Here is a 19,259-nt window from a genome sequence, read left to right as displayed (position 1 = left end):
ATTACTTCTAAAGTCCAATTGATGCTACTTTGTATACACAACTCTGTAGCCACACAGAGTCCTTTGCCTTCCCAGGCCTGTTGTCCACCTCCTAAAATTTGGAACTACATATCGAGACGGAGACCACATGTGCCATGATTAGTTCGCTAACTACTGCTGCATCATTTCTGGAATCTCACTTTTTCGGTTTCACAATTGACGACTTTTATGGGATGGTAGGCCAGTTTTCAAGAAGAACATTGCGCCTCCTACTGTTCTCGTGCTGAATTGCATCACAACACCCACCAACCCCAACTGAGAAGTTCGAAAGATTCATGACTGCGTTGAAGTGATTGTGTAGCCGCGGAGTTACGGAGTAGTGGAACCACAAAAAGACTTCATTCTCCCTACAGCATGTAGGAAAAAATCATTTTGGCATTTTTGTTTTTGTTTTTTGTTTTGTTTTTTTTCAGTAAATTGAAATTTTAGTCAGGAAAAACATTTCTCATAGCATTAGAAGAGCGATGATTTCCGCTCAGGCACACCTGGTTAATGTGATTTATATTTTAATTATTTTTAGTGTTAGTTTGCCGTTACTTGCACAATGCGTTAGCTTAAAGTCTGTCATGGAGGAGAGCGACAATTTCAGCAATATGAAAAAAAATTCTTGCAGTAAGTAGAATCATTTAACAAATAAAATTCATTCATGATTTTACATCACGCAAAATGATTTTGTTTATTTCTGACATACAAATACAAACTCAACAACGATGGTTGTAAAATGAGAAACTTATGACCAACAACTGGCTCCTTGAGTCTGGCAGGAAGCAGCTCTGCTCGTGCCTGGATTCTGAACCAGAGAAGAACGCCACTGAGTCTCTCGGGCGATTGACAGCCGTACCACGGCATTTCTTCCCATCTGCAGGCAACAATGTTCGCTCCACCTGTGGTCTATGTTTCTTTCCTTATAATCCATAGTTGTTCACCAGTGAGGGTCCATTTGCATTTGAAGTGTTTTGTGAGTTCTTGGTCAACACAGTTGCGTCTTTAGCCAGATTGACACAGTTTACACACAGTTTGTGTGTAACTGCGAGGCTGCACATGGGATCACACAGTGCTTGCAAAAAGGTTGCACAATGTTCACAACTAGTTCATGCAAGTGGCACGAAATTTATGTGTGCAGCTTTCCCCAAGTTATTTGCCTTTTACAGTCTTTCGGGAACTTTACCCAACTGACCAAGCACAGGGTTAGTAGAAGTAAATCATGATGCTAAATCTAAAAAAAAAATGCCCAGAATCTGTCATCTTCAGTGTTGCCACAGTTACTTTGATAAAGTAATCCAATTACTGATTACTCCTTGAAAAAGTAACTTAGTTACTTTACTGATTACTCAATTGGAAAAGTAACTAAGTTAGATTACTAGTTTTTAGTTACTTTCCCCAGCTGCCCACAACAACCCTCTGCCACCTCAACATGACAATGATACCTGTTTTGCCAAAACTCACTTTATAGTCACCCTTTCTTGACTTCAATGAAAAGAAATACTTGTTTTATAAAAAGTAAAATAAAGACCTCTTTCTTGACCTCATATTTAACTGTTGTCAGCACTGTAACAGTAAAACTTGCAATTTCTAACCTACATTTTTCTAACATTTAAATTCTCTCTAAACATTTTACTTGTCAAAATTATTATTATTTTAAGTAGTATTAGTAGTTGTAGTAAAAAAAGGCTTCAAAACTGGACCTTTAATCTAGGGGTGTTGTGGGGGGCACATCCTTGCCCCACGCCCCCATTCCATCTGGATTCGCTCCTGCTTTGGCGTTTGAGCACAAAGAATGGATAACATTTATTTATGCACAAAACATGACCAGATTTACAGGTAAGAAGGTTTTATTGCGTTTTCACATCATGTGGTCCTCAGAAAGAGAGTTTAGGTGCATTTGAGTGGAAAATAGTGTTAGTTGTTGACGCGTCGCGGAGGATCAGCTGTTTTTAGCAGCAGATACTGAGCGGCTCAGAGAAAAAAAAGCATAAAAATGTCTTTGTAAAGCTCAGTGCAGGTGTGCTGTTGTCACCGAGCTTTAAGAGGTGAGGACGAGTCGTAGCTGTTGCAGAAAAACGTGGATGAAAAGCTCACAGCCCACTTAAAGTGTGTAGTTCAGTCAAACCCCGACCTCCTGCCCACGGACCAAGTTTAATGTTGCTATCGACCCACAATGAAAAATAATAGTAACGCACAGTGACTTGGAGAAGTAACTTTAATCCGATTACTGATTTGGAAAGATTAACGCGTTAGATTACTCGTTACTAAAAAAAAGTGGTCAGATTAGAGTAACGCGTTACCGGCATCACTGGTCGTCTTAAACGCCAAAATAAACAAAAACAGTGAGATTCAATATATTAATGCTACTTGTTTTTTTTTGTTTTTTTTACACACAGCAGGCTTCAAAGAGGTGGAGATGAAAATGTGTTGACCAATCTAGTAAAATTCAGGCAAAAACAAGTAGTGTGCCACCTATGGCTGTACATAAGTACCTATATGCGGTAGGGAGAATTTCATATTATTTATTGATTTGTAATGACCTCTCGTGACCCAGCTGCAGTACCTTCACAGGTCCCTGGCCCACATTCTGGGAATCACGGTGATTAGCCCGCCACCCTGTTCGCACTCAGCTGGAAGCTTTATCGAGTATTTGGCACAAAGCTGGTTTAAGGGAAATTGATGATTCAGAAGGTGCTGGATAATGATTGTATCTTCAGTTATCACAAATGATGGTTTACTGAGCTGTTAATGATCGTCATGTCTTAATTTTTTTTTCCTTTCTGAACGTCTGAGACAATTAAATCTGCGACACTTAAATGTGTCAAACACAGAAAAAGAACCAGGAACTCCGGCAAAAAATAAAAAATAAAACAAAACACTGTCTGTGTTGGGAAAGTGTAGGTACACGGACCCACAACAGGGGGCGCAAATGAACGGACAATGGAGGAAGTCAAATAACAACACTTTACTGTTGTGAATAGGCACAACAAACACAACAGATTACAACAATAAACAAAAAGCCAAATCACAAAAGGTGTCGTGTGGGCAGGCTCGAAGATAGAAGACGTCTGTCCAAAGGAGAACCGGAACCACACGATTTCCTCCTCCACCAGACCCCGGGAATACTGGAGCCGCCAAGTCCCGAACTCCCAGGTGGCCACTGCCTCCGCGTGTCGGACCTGGTACTGCTGGCGAGGAACAAAAAAACAATTAAATGTGGGCGCGTTTGCACCCAGCAATCCACACGGCAGGAACACTACCTCCACCTCTCATTGGGAAAAAAGTCTGCTATGCAATGCACAAAAGTCACAAAAGGTTACTGTCGAGAGATCTCACAGTCGGCTGAGAACATTACCTTCCAGGTAGAGCGATATCTCGGCAAAGAGGTGGAGACGTCGTCCTGCTGATGTACCCCTGCTGATCAGGTGATTGGTAACAGCTGTTGCAGGTGATGCGTGACAGCTGTCACCCTGGCTGCTCCTGTGAGGCGGCTGCGCCCTCTGGTGCCTGGAGCCCGCACTCCAGACAGGGCGCCCTCTGGTGGTGGGCCAGCAGTACCTCCTCTTCTGGCGGCCCACACAACAGTCTGAAGAAACACCTCCAGTTCATACTTCTGACCCCGTGAAGAACAAACCCGAGGCTGCTTCCTGAACACGTTGTTCAACATGTGCAACAGATTAAAGTAACAAAGTAAAAGTTACCCTCACACAATCCTGAAGAATGAAGGCTGTTAAATAATGTTTTCTCTATTCTTTGACATTTTGTAGCCTTTGGAAAAGCTTAGACAGGTACCCAGTAAAATGCGATGGATGGATGGATGGATGGATGGATGCAGACACAGGGTCAAATACTTTGCATTGTATTTAAATACAATGGGGGTGGTGATGGTGCAGTGGTTAAGATGTTGGGCTTGAGTCCAGAAGATCCCTTACACTGTAAATGAAAAAAAAAAAAATAGTTGAGAATACTTCAAATTTGCAGGCAACAGTCTGCACTAAGACTTTTATGTTGTGCCGATGATGAAATATATGTTATAGTATATATATAGTTCATCATCGGCACAACATAAAAGTCTTAGTGCAGACTGTTGCCTGCAAATTTGAAGTATTCTCAACTATTTCTTTTTTTACAGTATATTGCTCCCGGTGTGTAGTGAGTGCCTTGTATGGGGTGAATGTGAGGCATAATTGTAAAGCGCTTTGAGCATCTGATGCAGATGGAAAAGCGCGATATAAATGCAGTCCATTTACCATTTATTTAAATACAAATACCCCTGGCAAAAATTATGGAATCACCAGCCTCAGAGGATGTTCATTCAGTTGTTTAATTTTGTAGAAAAAAAGCAGATCACAGACATGACACAAAAGTCATTTCAATCAATCAATCAATCAATTTTTTTATATAGCGCCAAATCACAACAAACAGTTGCCCCAAGGCGCTTTATATTGTAAGGCAAGGCCATACAATAATTATGTAAAACCCCAACGGTCAAAACGACCCCCTGTGAGCAAGCACTTGGCTACAGTGGGAAGGAAAAACTCCCTTTTAACAGGAAGAAACCTCCAGCAGAACCAGGCTCAGGGAGGGGCAGTCTTCTGCTGGGACTGGTTGGGGCTGAGGGAGAACCAGGAAAAAGACATGCTGTGGAGGGGAGCAGAGATCGATCACTAATGATTAAATGCAGAGTGGTGCATACAGAGCAAAAAGAGAAAGAAACAGTGCATCATGGGAACCCCCCAGCAGTCTATGTCTATAGCAGCATAACTAAGGGATGGTTCAGGGTCACCTGATCCAGCCCTAACTATAAGCTTTAGCAAAAAGGAAAGTTTTAAGCCTAATCTTAAAAGTAGAGAGGGTGTCTGTCTCCCTGATCTGAATTGGGAGCTGGTTCCACAGGAGAGGAGCCTGAAAGCTGAAGGCTCTGCCTCCCATTCTACTCTTACAAACCCTAGGAACTACAAGTAAGCCTGCAGTCTGAGAGCAAAGCGCTCTATTGGGGTGATATGGTACTACGAGGTCCCTAAGATAAGATGGGACCTGATTATTCAAAACCTTATAAGTAAGAAGAAGAATTTTAAATTCTATTCTAGAATTAACAGGAAGCCAATGAAGAGAGGCCAATATGGGTGAGATATGCTCTCTCCTTCTAGTCCCCGTCAGTACTCTAGCTGCAGCATTTTGAATTAACTGAAGGCTTTTTAGGGAACTTTTAGGACAACCTGATAATAATGAATTACAATAGTCCAGCCTAGAGGAAATAAATGCATGAATTAGTTTTTCAGCATCACTCTGAGACAAGACCTTTCTGATTTTAGAGATATTGCGTAAATGCAAAAAAGCAGTCCTACATATTTGTTTAATATGCGCTTTGAATGACATATCCTGATCAAAAATGACTCCAAGATTTCTCACAGTATTACTAGAGGTCAGGGTAATGCCATCCAGAGTAAGGATCTGGTTAGACACCATGTTTCTAAGATTTGTGGGGCCAAGTACAATAACTTCAGTTTTATCTGAGTTTAAAAGCAGGAAATTAGAGGTCATCCATGTCTTTATGTCTGTAAGACAATCCTGCAGTTTAGCTAATTGGTGTGTGTCCTCTGGCTTCATGGATAGATAAAGCTGGGTATCATCTGCGTAACAATGAAAATTTAAGCAATACCGTCTAATAATACTGCCTAAGGGAAGCATGTATAAAGTGAATAAAATTGGTCCTAGCACAGAACCTTGAGGAACTCCATAATTAACTTTAGTCTGTGAAGAAGATTCCCCATTTACATGAACAAATTGTAATCTGTTAGACAAATATGATTCAAACCACCGCAGCGCAGTGCCTTTAATACCTATGGCATGCTCTAATCTCTGTAATAAAATTTTATGGTCAACAGTATCAAAAGCAACACTGAGGTCTAGCAGAACAAGCACAGAGATGAGTCCACTGTCCGAGGCCATAAGAAGATCATTTGTAACCTTCAATAATGCTGTTTCTGTACTATGATGAATTCTAAAACCTGACTGAAACTCTTCAAATAGACCATTCCTCTGCAGATGATCAGTTAGCTGTTTTACAACTACCCTTTCAAGAATTTTTGAGAGAAAAGGAAGGTTGGAGATTGGCCTATAATTAGCTAAGATAGCTGGGTCAAGTGATGGCTTTTTAAGTAATGGTTTAATTACTGCCACCTTAAAAGCCTGTGGTACATAGCCAACTAACAAAGATAGATTGATCATATTTAAGATCAAAGCATTAAATAATGGTAGGGCTTCCTTGAGCAGCCTGGTAGGAATGGGGTCTAATAAACATGTTGATGGTTTGGATGAAGTAACTAATGAAAATAACTCAGACAGAACAATCGGAGAGAAAGAGTCTAACCAAATACCGGCATCACTGAAAGCAGCCAAAGATAACGATACGTCTTTGGGATGGTTATGAGTAATTTTTTCTCTAATAGTTAAAATTTTGTTAGCAAAGAAAGTCATGAAGTGATTACTAGTTAAAGTTAATGGAATACTCAGCTCAATAGAGCTCTGACTCTTTGTCAGCCTGGCTACAGTGCTGAAAAGAAACCTGGGGTTGTTCTTATTTTCTTCAATTAGTGATGAATAGAAAGATGTCCTAGCTTTACGGAGGGCTTTTTTATAGAGCAACAAACTCTTTTTCCAGGCTAAGTGAAGATCTTCTAAATTAGTGAGACGCCATTTCCTCTCCAACTTACGGGTTATCTGCTTTAAGCTACGAGTTTGTGAGTTATACCACGGAGTCAGGCACTTCTGATTTAAAGCTCTCTTTTTTAGAGGAGCTACAGCATCCAAAGTTGTCTTCAATGAGGATGTAAAACTATTGACGAGATACTCTATCTCACTTACAGAGTTTAGGTAGCTACTCTGCACTGTGTTGGTATATGGCATTAGAGAACATAAAGAAGGAATCATATCCTTAAACCTAGTTACAGCGCTTTCTGAAAGACTTCTAGTGTAATGAAACTTATTCCCCACTGCTGGGTAGTCCATCAGAGTAAATGTAAATGTTATTAAGAAATGATCAGACAGAAGGGAGTTTTCAGGGAATACTGTTAAGTCTTCTATTTCCATACCATAAGTCAGAACAAGATCTAAGATATGATTAAAGTGGTGGGTGGACTCATTTACTTTTTGAGCAAAGCCAATAGAGTCTAATAATAGATTAAATGCAGTGTTGAGGCTGTCATTCTCAGCATCTGTGTGGATGTTAAAATCGCCCACTATAATTATCTTATCTGAGCTAAGCACTAAGTCAGACAAAAGGTCTGAAAATTCACAGAGAAACTCACAGTAACGACCAGGTGGACGATAGATAATAACAAATAAAACTGGTTTTTGGGACTTCCAATTTGGATGGACAAGACTAAGAGTCAAGCTTTCAAATGAATTAAAGCTCTGTCTGGGTTTTTGATTAATTAATAAGCTGGAATGGAAGATTGCTGCTAATCCTCCGCCCCGGCCCGTGCTACGAGCATTCTGACAGTTAGTGTGACTCGGGGGTGTTGACTCATTTAAACTAACATATTCATCCTGCTGTAACCAGGTTTCTGTAAGGCAGAATAAATCAATATGTTGATCAATTATTATATCATTTACCAACAGGGACTTAGAAGAGAGAGACCTAATGTTTAATAGACCACATTTAACTGTTTTAGTCTGTGGTGCAGTTGAAGGTGCTATATTATTTTTTCTTTTTGAATTTTTATGCTTAAATAGATTTTTGCTGGTTATTGGTGGTCTGGGAGCAGGCACCGTCTCTACGGGGATGGGGTAATGAGGGGATGGCAGGGGGAGAGAAGCTGCAGAGAGGTGTGTAAGACTACAACTCTGCTTCCTGGTCCCAACCCTGGATAGTCACGGTTTGGAGGATTTAAGAAAATTGGCCAGATTTCTAGAAATGAGAGCTGCTCCATCCAAAGTGGGATGGATGCCGTCTCTCCTAACAAGACCAGGTTTTCCCCAGAAGCTTTGCCAATTATCTATGAAGCCCACCTCATTTTTTGGACACCACTCAGACAGCCAGCAATTCAAGGAGAACATGCGGCTAAACATGTCACTCCCGGTCTGATTGGGGAGGGGCCCAGAGAAAACTACAGAGTCCGACATTGTTTTTGCAAAGTTACACACCGATTTAATGTTAATTTTAGTGACCTCCGATTGGCATAACCGGGTGTCATTACTGCCGACGTGACTTACAATCTTACCAAATTTACGCTTAGCCTTTGCCAGCAGTTTCAAATTTCCTTCAATGTCGACTGCTCTGGCCCCCGGAAGACAATTGACTATGGTTGCTGGTGTCGCTAACTTCACATTTCTCAAAACAGAGTCGCCAATAACCAGAGTTTGATCCTCGGCGGGTGTGTCGCCGAGTGGGGAAAAACGGTTAGAGATGTGAACGGGTTGGCGGTGTACACGGGGCTTCTGTTTAGGGCTATGCTTCCTCCTCACAGTCACCCAGTCAGCCTGCTTTCCCGGCTGCTCGGGATCTGCCAGGGGGTAACTAACGGCGGCTAAGCTACCTTGGTCCGCACCGACTACAGGGGCCTGGCTAGCTGTAGAATTTTCCACGGTGCGGAGCCGAGTCTCCAATTCGCCCAGCCTGGCCTCCAAAGCTACGAATAAGCTACACTTATTACAAGTACCGTTACTGCTAAAGGAGGCCGAGGAATAACTCAACATTTCACACCCAGAGCAGAAAAGTGCGGGAGAGACAGGAGAAGCCGCCATGCTAAATCGGCTAAGAGCTAGTAGCTACGCTAAGCTAGCGGATTCCTAAAAACACGCAAAGTGAATAATGTGTAAATAATTTAGAGGTGATTCAGCAGAAGGAGTGCTTTAGTTAAGGCACGTAAAGATTACACTGGGAAACAAATCGTAATCTAGATAACTAGATCAATCTAACTGCGCAGATTAAACAGCTAACAGATACAGAAAAACACCGCTGTGCTCCGGAACAGGAAGTGATACAATACCGCAGTGAGAGCCAACCACCACCACCAAATGGCAACTTTCTGGCTTTAAGAAACACTATAAGAAATCAGGAAAAAAAATGGTGGCAGTCAGTAACGGTTACTTTTTAGACCAAGCAGAGGGAAAAAAATATGGAATCACTCAATTCTGAGGAATAAATTATGGAATCATGAAAAACAAAAGAACGCTCCAACACATCACTAGTATTTTGTTGCACCACGTCTGGATTTATAACAGCTTGCAGTCTCTGAGGCATGGACTTAATGAGTGACAAACAGTACTCTTCATCAATCTGGCTCCAACTTTCTCTGGTTGCTGTTGCCAGATCAGCTTTGCAGGTTGGAGCCTTGTCATGGACCATTTTCTTCAACTTCCACCAAAGATTTTCAACTGGATTAAGATCCAGACTATTTGCAGGCCATGACATTGACCCTATGTGTCTTTTTGCAAGGAATGTTTTCACAGATTTTGCTCTATGGCAAGATGCATTATCATCTTGAAAAATGATTTCATCATCCACAAACATCCTTTCAACTGATGGGATAAGAAAAGTGTCCAAAATATCAACGTAAACTTGTGCATTTATTGATGATGTAATGACAGCCATCTCCCCAGTGCCTTTACCTGACATGCAGCCCCATATCATCAATGACTGTGGAAATTTGCATGTTCTCTTCAGGCAGTCATCTTTATAAATCTCATTGGAACGGCACCAAACAAAGGTTCCAGCATCATCACCTTGCCCAATGCAGATTCGAGATTCATCACTGAATATGACTTTCATCCAGTCATCCACAGTCCACGATTGCTTTTCCTTAGCCCATTGTAACCTTGTTTTTTTCTGTTTAGGTGTTAATGATGGCTTTCGTTTAGCTTTTCTGTATGTAAATCCCATTTCCTTTAGGCGGTTTCTTACAGTTCGGTCACAGACGTTGACTCCAGTTTTCTCCCATTCGTTCCTCATTTGTTTTGTTGTGCATTTTCGATTTTTGAGACATATTGCTTTAAGTTTTCTGTCTTGACACTTTGATGTCTTCCTTGGTCTACCAGTATGTTTGCCTTTAACAACCTTCCCATGTTGTTTGTATTTGGTCCAGAGTTTAGACACAGCTGACTGTGAACAACCAACATCTTTTGCAACACTGCGTGATGATTTACCCTCTTTTAAGAGTTTGATAATCCTCTCCTTTGTTTCATTTGACATCTCTCGTGTTGGAGCCATGATTCATGTCAGTCCACTTGGTGCAACAGCTCTCCAAGGTGTGTTCACTCCTTTTTAGACGCAGACTAACAAGCAGATCTGAGTTGATGCAGGTGTTAGTTTTGGGGATGAAAATTTACAGGGTGATTCCATAATTTATTCCTCAGAATTGAGTGATTCCATATTTTTTTCCCTCTGCTTGGTCTAAAAAAGTAACCATTACTGACTACCACAATTTTTTTTTCTTAATTTCTTATAGTGTTTCTTAAAGCCAGAAAGTTGCCATTTGAAATGACTTTACTTTTGTGTCATGTCTGTGATCTGCTTTTTTTCTACAAAATTAAACAACTGAATGAACATCCTCTGAGGCCGGTGATTCCATAATTTTTGCCAGGGGTTGTACAAATACTTTAGATTTTCGAATTCCAAATACAAATACTTTGTACTTTTTCAAATACAAATACTTTATATTTTGAGTATTTCAAATACAAATATTAATACTTTCTATTAACTATAAATAACAAATCAACACAAAAACTGATAAACCAGACAATTTAATGTGAAAATAGCATGACCAAATACTATTGATAAGTAAAGGATTGAATGTTTTATCACAAATTCACTATTATAATATCACAGGCAATAAGCAAACTATCACAATCAATATTCAACACGGTGTCACAGAGATTCCCAAGTTTGAAAATTATTTGAAAAATTATTCGTAAAAGTATTTGGAAATACTTGGGATCGGCGATGTATTTGAAACACAAATACTTTGACTTCAAAATCAGAAATTACAAATACTCCAAAAAATGTATTTAAGTATTTTCAAGTACAAATACTTTTGTATTTGGCCCCATGTGTGGATGGATGGACTCACCCCCTCCGGTTTGTTCATAACATGACGTGCACCAGATCGACCAAGTCATTGTGATTTTCACCAAGTGTCTGACTTGGTTGATCCTCCGTAAGTTGTATAATTAATTGGCTTCACGTATGCAGCACTGTGACGGCCAAGAGGTTAGTGCATGTGTTTCCAGAGCAGAAGGTTCCCAGTTCAAGGCTCCCCGTGCCCATTCTCCATGTGACCACCTCCATACTGCTCTGTTCATCACAGATTGACGCCAAATTGCAGGAATGTAGAGTGAATGTAGACCAGATGGCATCTCTCGACTTGAGCAGTGACCGCACATTTCCATTAAACCGGGGCTTCTGATTTAGAAACACCCTCATGGTTTTAGCAGGCAGTTCAGCCTCTGTGCAGAAATGTATGTAGTCCAGGACAGCAGAGGTGTAACCCTCCAGGTTCGAGAAAACCTCCCAGTCTGTGATATATCAAATATCAATGCATTCTAATCTAATTACATTTTTTTTCCGCAATTCTTATTGGTTAATCATGTGACATAATCAGGCGTATATCTGTGGAACAGAAACAAAATATTAGACCAGTGGCCAACGATGTATTACTCCGAGCCCTAACTGGTGTTCTGACGAGATGTCATTACTGTTGAATGTCATTCCCGTTCTATGCGCACAATAGCGCATGTGTGCGCAACAGCGCATGCACAGTATTGTCAGAGCTTTCGAGACTCACAATCCGTCAGAACACTGCCTTCGTGCTCTGCTAGCTGTTAGCACTGTTAGCTCAGAGTTAAGTTGGTTCCACTCCTCCAGCTAATGCAAAGTAGTCGGTATCAGGTTATTTGGTCACGTGACTTTTAGTCAGGATTCTGACATTTTGCTGATTGGCTGAGACACGCCACTCTCTGATTGGCTGCAGCCCTTTGTTTACAATGTAGCACTGGTACCACAGTCTCTGGAGGAGTGGAACCAACTTACATTTTCGGCAGTTATGCCACAGCCAATCACAGAGCGTGGCGTGATAGCCAATAGCGGCCGAAGTATCAGATGGACCAATCACAGCCATGTTTTCAAAAACACACTACCAGTCTCTTTGTATAAGAGACTGTGGTACCAGTGCTAGCTCAGAGTGAGAGAAAGTTGCGTGCCGCCACCGAAATGGCTGAATTTAAGCTACCGTACGAAAGTATTGATGTGGATTCTGATACAAAATTATCATTTCACATTTGATGGATTTGATACATTTTCACATTTGATGGATCACGCCACACCCTGACCGCAGTTGGAGAGACGGCTCGCTCCTTCACGGTAAGCCTAGCCTCGCCGACCGAATTACCTACAGAAAAATAAACCGTGTAAACAATGGAATTGGATTAGAATGGGAAGAACCCCCTTTTTATAGGCTCCGCTAACATGTTGCCGATAAAACTCCTTTTTACCGGTGATGCGTAGCATGAACGTCCAACACATCATCAGACACAACAGAGTGATTCCCTAAATGGGGTAATTGCAAAGGGTCTGCTTCTGGACATGACCGGTCTGCAGGCTGGCATCAGTAGCAGAGAGACGCGGTCTGATAGGCCCAGGTGTGGAGCTGGTGCAGCTTTGTAAGCTCTAAAATGTTATTGTCTCTTGTGGGAAGGTTTATGTGTTTATGGAGCTTGGGCAGCACAGTCTTGAGCTCAGCGTGGTTAAAGGGTTATGGATGTAAACAGTTGTGATGAGGATGGCAGAAAACTCCCTCGGCCTGTAAAATGGCCTGCATTTCACTGCCAGATACTCCAAATCAGGAGAGCTGTGAGCCCCGACGATGTTCACAGCTGCACACCACTCGTTGTTTATGTAGACACACACGCGCACCTCCATGATTGCTCTTATTGGAGCGTGCAGTCCTATGTGCAGCCGGCTAACCCGATAGCCCCAACAGGAGTGTTGTTGTCCAGCCAAGTCTCTGTTAAAACCGTCACACAGTTGTGGGTCTTGTTGGAGAATATCCTCAGCCTCATTTTGTCAATCTTGTTGAAGAATGAGTGGCAGTTGGACCGAAAGAGTCTCGGCAACACTGGTCAGTGCGAGTTAGCTCTTAGCGTAGCCTGCAGGCCACCTCTCTTGCCCCATATCTGACGTCTTTGTCTGCACTGCCTGCACCGCCTCAGAGGTGGGGCAAGAACGGCACCTCCGGGACTTTCCTGGAGGTGGATCTCCAGCAGAATATCAAAATTCTGCATTTCAGTGGTTGTACTGTATGTGGGCCTTGCCTGCTCCAATTCCAATACATAAAACACACAAAAAACAAAAACAAACATACAGAGAGTGCAGAGCCACTGCATACTTATGTGCCCCCATATTTGGCAATGCTAATGGGCTAACATTAGGATTAAAAACTCATCAACATCACATAACACATTGCTAATGGGCATCACATAATATGATGCTGACAGACTGTTAGCATGAAAACTTACAGAATTCATTGCTAATAGCATCTCATAACATGATGGTAACAGGCTAACATTAGCATGGAAACTTCAAACTTGTGTCCCGTTATGCAATACTAATAGGCATCACATAGCATGATTGTAACAGGCTAACATTAGGATTAAAAACTCACCAACATTACATAAGGCATTGCTAGTGGGCGTCACAAAATGTGATGCTGACGGACTAATGTTAGCATGAAAGGTTACGTTACAGAATTCATTGTTAATCATCTCATAACATGATGGTAACAGGCTAACAGCATGGAAGCTTCAAACATGTGTCCCGTTATGCAATACTAATAGGCATCACATAGCATGATTGTAACAGGCTAACATTAGGATAAAAACTCATCAACATCACATAACACATTGCTAGTGGGCGTCACATAATATGATGCTGACAGACTGTTAGCATGAAAACTTAAATTACAAAATTCATTGCTAATAATGGCATCTCATAACATGATGGTAACAGGCTAACATTAGCATGGAAACTTCAAACATGTGTCCCGTTATGCAATACTAATAGGCATCACATAGCATGATTGTAACAGGCTAACATTAGGATAAAAACTCATCAACATCACATAACACATTGCTAATGGGCATCACATAATATGATGCTGGCAAACTAATGTTAGCATGAAAACTTGCATTACACAATTCATTGCTAATAGCATCTCATAACATGACGGTAACAGGCTAACATTAGCATGGAAACTTTAAACTTGTGTCCCATTATGCAATACTAATAGGCATCACATAGCATGATTGTAACAGGCTAACATTAGCATAAAAACTCACCAACATCACATAACACATTGCTAATGGGCGTCATAATGTGATGCTGACGGACTAATGTTAGCATGAAAACTTATGTTACAGAATTCATTGCTAATAGCATTTCGTAACATGATGGTAACAGGCTAACATTAGCATGGAAGCTTCAAACTTGTGTCCCGTTATGCAATACTAACACGCATCACATAGCATGATTGTAACAGGCTAACATTAGGATAAAAACTCATCAACATCACGCATTGTTAATGGGTGTCACAAAATGTGATGCTAACAGACTACTGTTAGCATGAAAACTTGCATCACACAATTCATTGCTAATGGCATCACATAACATGATTGGAACAGGCTAACATTAGCATGAAAACATATTTCCCATTATGCAGTACTAATGGGCATGTCATAACATGATGGTAGTGGGCTAACGTTCGCATGAAAACTTACTGGTGTCACATAATTTAATGCTAACAGGTCCAGTGATTAAAGTTCTCCGTGGCTATGATGGTTTTCTGTCAACTGGGCTGCCAGATTTTGCACTGAAACTGTACAGGTGAAAAATCAAAGCTGGACACAAGATATAAACTTCACTGCTTTCAAAACGTTCAAAAATTGGTTTTGAGAATACCGTTTCTGTTTTTGTTTTGTTTTATTTTCCTCCTGTCTGTTAACCCGTGTCCTGTTTGCATTCTGGAGGAGGAGGGTGAAAGTGTGTTTCAGTGTCTCTCAGCGCCGCGACAACTGGCACAGCAAACAGAGTGCAGAGTTTTACAAACATATTTTAAACTTTTCTTTTCTTTCAAAGTCTGCTCTGAGTGTCTTTGCTGTGGTCATGAAAACTTGATGGCATCACATAAAGCAATGCTCTCTTCTCAGCCTCGACATAATGTGCATCAGTTCCCCAACAAAAAGAATGAAGGCGGCTCCTCAAAAATCAAAAGGAAGAACTTGTAATTACTTGTGACATTTTGTGCCACAGCAGTATATACGAGTTTGCTAATTTTTTAGTCCACATGCTCCAAAGGTGAAGGCTTTTTCTAATTTTCGCATTCCACACTGATTATTGAATGATTTTAAAATAAAATCCCTAAATCAAACATTTGTATAATTTGAATAACATACTGCCTTCAAGCCTTTAATATTTATAGAGCCCGACCGATATGGATTTTTTGAGGCCGATGCCGATAACGATATTTGAATGAAAAAAATGCCGATAATCGATAAATTGGCTGATTTGCAGATAGCCGATAAATCAGCTGATTTTTTTTTTAAATGAATAAAATGTTCTTTTTTGGACCCTTAACAAAAAAGGTATGAGCTAAAAGCTGAAGCTTTGTCCTCATATTGATTAACTTTATAACAGAGAAGAATTTTCAAGTTCAAAAAATGCAATCAAGAATTAAACCTTTGTGAAATTAGCAAATACATGTCCTTAAAAAGAGTTGTGAAATACATCTGATCTTGTACTTCTTGTGCTGCAACTTAGATATAGGTTCAGGATAAGGATATAGATCCTTATAAACTTACTTGTATGCTTTTGTCATCCAATCAGTGCAGTGTGACGGCAAACTACCGGGGCCAGTGATGAACACATTTAAGTAGGGGTGTAAGCAGCTCTCAGTTGAATGGAGTCAGAGCTCCATCTACTGGACAATCTGTGCAAGGACATTTTACATTGCCGACACAAACATTATTTCGGTAACTGTTCTCTTTGAGAAATTATCGGTGTTCTATCGGCAAAATTTCAGCCGATAGTGAGTACTTTGAAAAGTGCTTATATCGGCTGATAATATCGGCTGGCTGATATATCGGTCGGGCTCTAAATATTTGTGACGTGGATTAATTTACTACTTTTTTTTTTTTGGGGGGGGGTGGATTTCAGGTGAGATTAGAGCGGATTTATCCACAGGGACTGGCGCTAGTTTAAATCTTACTTGTGCACATGCAGCTGCTTTGTTTGTTTCAGCAGAATCAAAACAAAAACCATATCAGTGGTGCTGATGAGAGAGCGAGCGAGGGAGCGAGCACGCTGCTGACCAATCCAGAGCAGGGGAAGCAAGGCTGAGAGCCAACCATCTGCAACTTTGCTTCCCAAACCCCCCCCCCCCCCCCCCCCACACACACACACACACACACACACACTCTTGATGCGTGCAGAGCATGAGGGAAACAGGGGAGGAGGAGGACAGGATCTGTACCACGCTTTAGCAGTCTGTGTTGGGAGTAGATCCGTGCAGACAGAGACATTGCAGCAGTCCACTGCTCTTCGTGCACGCCATCTTCCATCAAGTACCTTCAAACCGGAGAGCTCTGTCTGCTGCTTTGCCTGTCTGCTTCCTCTTCGACTCATCATGCCCGAGTGCTGGAATGGGGTGAGTGGCAGGCAGAAGGGGTGGTCGGAGTTCAGCAATATTTTTCTGGAGAAATGCTCCGTTGGAGTCAGGATGATCCAGATGTACCTCAGAAATGTCTGTTTTATGTTGTTCTTCAATGTGATGTAAAAACACCAGTTAGGCTGCTTTATGATGTCATAAAGATGTGGTTGGGATTATGACAGCACCCTTTAATTAGATGGCAGAGCTGATGATGCTTGTCTGTTGTTACCCTGGCGGGTGTGTGCGCTCGCAGAGTGCTCTGCTAGCTCAGTCTGTGTGTCCCATCATGAGCCCTGGAGAAAGTGGATGGAGGTGGTTATGTGATGGCTTTTGTGTTGCGATGAGCCGTATGTTAGCAAAGAGTTGAGCTGATTTTTCAGATCGCTTTCCATCTTCATCTCGCGTCTAGATGAGAGCCCGACCGATATGTCAGTTGGCTGATAACATTTGGCAATATGAGCCGTTCGTTGGTGCCAATCCGAGTGACGACAACGTGATGGACGCTATTTTTACAGTCACTTATGATAAAATTCAGGTTTAAATGGTAAAACATTAAGTCTCAACTACATTTCTTTGTCATAAGGGTGTGATAATGAAATGTTAGAGATCATTACCGTTTTTATTGCTATATCGGCAGAGATATTGGTATCATAATTTTTTTTTTACTCCCTCGTTATCAATGTCAGCCCCCAAAAATCCATATGGCTTCCTTATGACATCACAAAGATATTAGGGGTTAAAAGGTCAGATTTCTGACTGCCCTCTTCTGTCTGCTGGCGGAGGAAATAATGTCATTGTTGTGTAACAGACGTGTGCGCTCTGTGAGTTTCAATAATGTCTAAATAAATGTATTGATCTTTATGAAATCTTTGACAATGCTTCAGGAGTTTATTTTTTTTATTTGTTTTTTCTTCTGATGGTCCTTATATTGATGTCTTTTGCAAAATATCCTGAACCAACAATGCTACAAGGCATTTAAGGTGCATTAAACACTATATTGTCTGACCTCTTGACTCTTAGAAAAGAAGCTGAATAGACACAGAGAAAAAAACATGAGCAGTGGATTCAGAGTGAGATCGTGGCGCAATTTCCTGAAGACGCTGTCCCACGTAACGCATGTAAATACGCTGTACGGCACGTCACGGTCACACTACTGCTGATAAACAAAGATGCATGGCCACGTGCACGGGTGTCTGCAGTGTTCACCGTTTGGTCGAGCACGTACCCATTTCCATCAACTCTCACTCTGTTTTGTGCTGCTAAGAGCGTTGTGGCGCAGCAATGTGCAGATGTTGTTTGGCTCCAGTCTGCAATTTGCAGCCGTGAAGGTTGAACATGAACTCGGGGGGGTTTTAAGGGGTGATTACATTTAGAGGAAACATGTTTTTCTCCTCTGGGGACATCAGAAAATGTCATCCTGGAAACGTTGTGTGAACAAAGCCCTCGATTCACTAACTGCCTCCAATTAAAGAGCTGATTGCAGATCACACTGAGGTTGATGCTGAAATAATGGAGAGATAATCTGTGTGGATTAACTCCTAACTGCTGGATACGTGATTATCGGCAGCTGGGAGATTACACAGAGCTTTGGCTGTTGACTGTTTCCAAAAACATGGTTTGTTTTTGTGTTGTGATTCTGTTGGAGTTCGAGTTCCAAGTGTGAGGGATGTGTGGTTTAAAAGTATCCGTCAGCATCAGGCTTCACTGCAGCGTTCCACGTAAACCAGCTGGAGTAATCTCGCAGTGCCCCTCTGCTGTGTGCCTACGCTGAGCTATTCATAGACAAATGTACTGTGTTTCATACCTCCATTTTGAGTTTGGCTGGATGTGAAGAACGGCTGCAAAAATATGGGTTATAATAGAAGTCGAAAACCTCAAAAATGGATTAATCCCGGACGGTTTCTGTGTCTTAAAAACACTTAATGCTGAACTTTTTGTGTTTCCCACCTGATAAATGTCAAATAGGTTAGGAAAAATACGATATGTGTCACCATACGCCTGTCAGGGCCCGACACGCGCAGCCACATGCCTGTCAGGGCCCGACACGCGCAGCCACACGCCTGTCAGGGCCCGACACACGCAGCCACACGCCTGTCAGGGCCCGATACGCGCAGCCACATGCCTGTCAGGCCTAATACGTGCAGCCACACACCCGTCAGGACCCGATACACGCAGTCACACGCCTGTCAGGGCCCGATACGAGTAGCCACATGCCTGTCAGGGCCCGATACGAGTAGCCACACGCCTGTCAGGGCCCGATACGCTCAGCCACACGCCTGTCAGGGCCCGATACGCGCAGCCACACGCCCGTCAGGGCCCGATACGAGTAGCCACACACCCGTCAGGGCCCGATACGCGCAGCCACACGCCCGTCAGGGCCCGATATGCGCAGCCACACGCCCGTCAGGGCCCGATATGCACAGCCACACGCCCATCAGGGCCCGATACGCGCTGCCACACTCCTGTCAGGGCCGATACGCGCTGCCACACTCCTGTCAGGGCCGATACGCGCAGCCACAGGCCTGTCAGGGCCCG

At 42.1% G+C, this 19,259-nt stretch overlaps 1 protein-coding gene across 6 annotated transcripts in view; it reads left to right on the top strand.

Moving 5' to 3' along the window:
• The window catches only part of ndrg4 (NDRG family member 4), a 178,180-nt gene that overhangs the window by 110,442 nt on the left and 48,479 nt on the right, over positions 1-19,259 (top strand). Inside the window, exons 1-2 of one of the 6 annotated variants that reach the window (XM_034177168.1) lie at positions 16,530-16,629; positions 16,662-16,721. The exons of 4 other annotated variants lie outside the window; for them this stretch is intronic. In XM_034177168.1, coding sequence (XP_034033059.1) covers positions 16,701-16,721 — 21 coding nt within the window. In that variant the 5' untranslated portion in view covers positions 16,530-16,629; positions 16,662-16,700. Of the gene's footprint in view, positions 1-16,529; positions 16,630-16,661; positions 16,722-19,259 lie in introns of those variants that run through there. One more of the 6 variants, XM_034177169.1, reaches the window with a different exon arrangement.

Source organism: Thalassophryne amazonica, chromosome 8 (genome assembly GCF_902500255.1).
Source record: "Thalassophryne amazonica chromosome 8, fThaAma1.1, whole genome shotgun sequence".
NCBI lineage: Eukaryota > Metazoa > Chordata > Actinopteri > Batrachoidiformes > Batrachoididae > Thalassophryne > Thalassophryne amazonica.
This window is presented reverse-complemented; position numbering and strand designations above follow the sequence as displayed.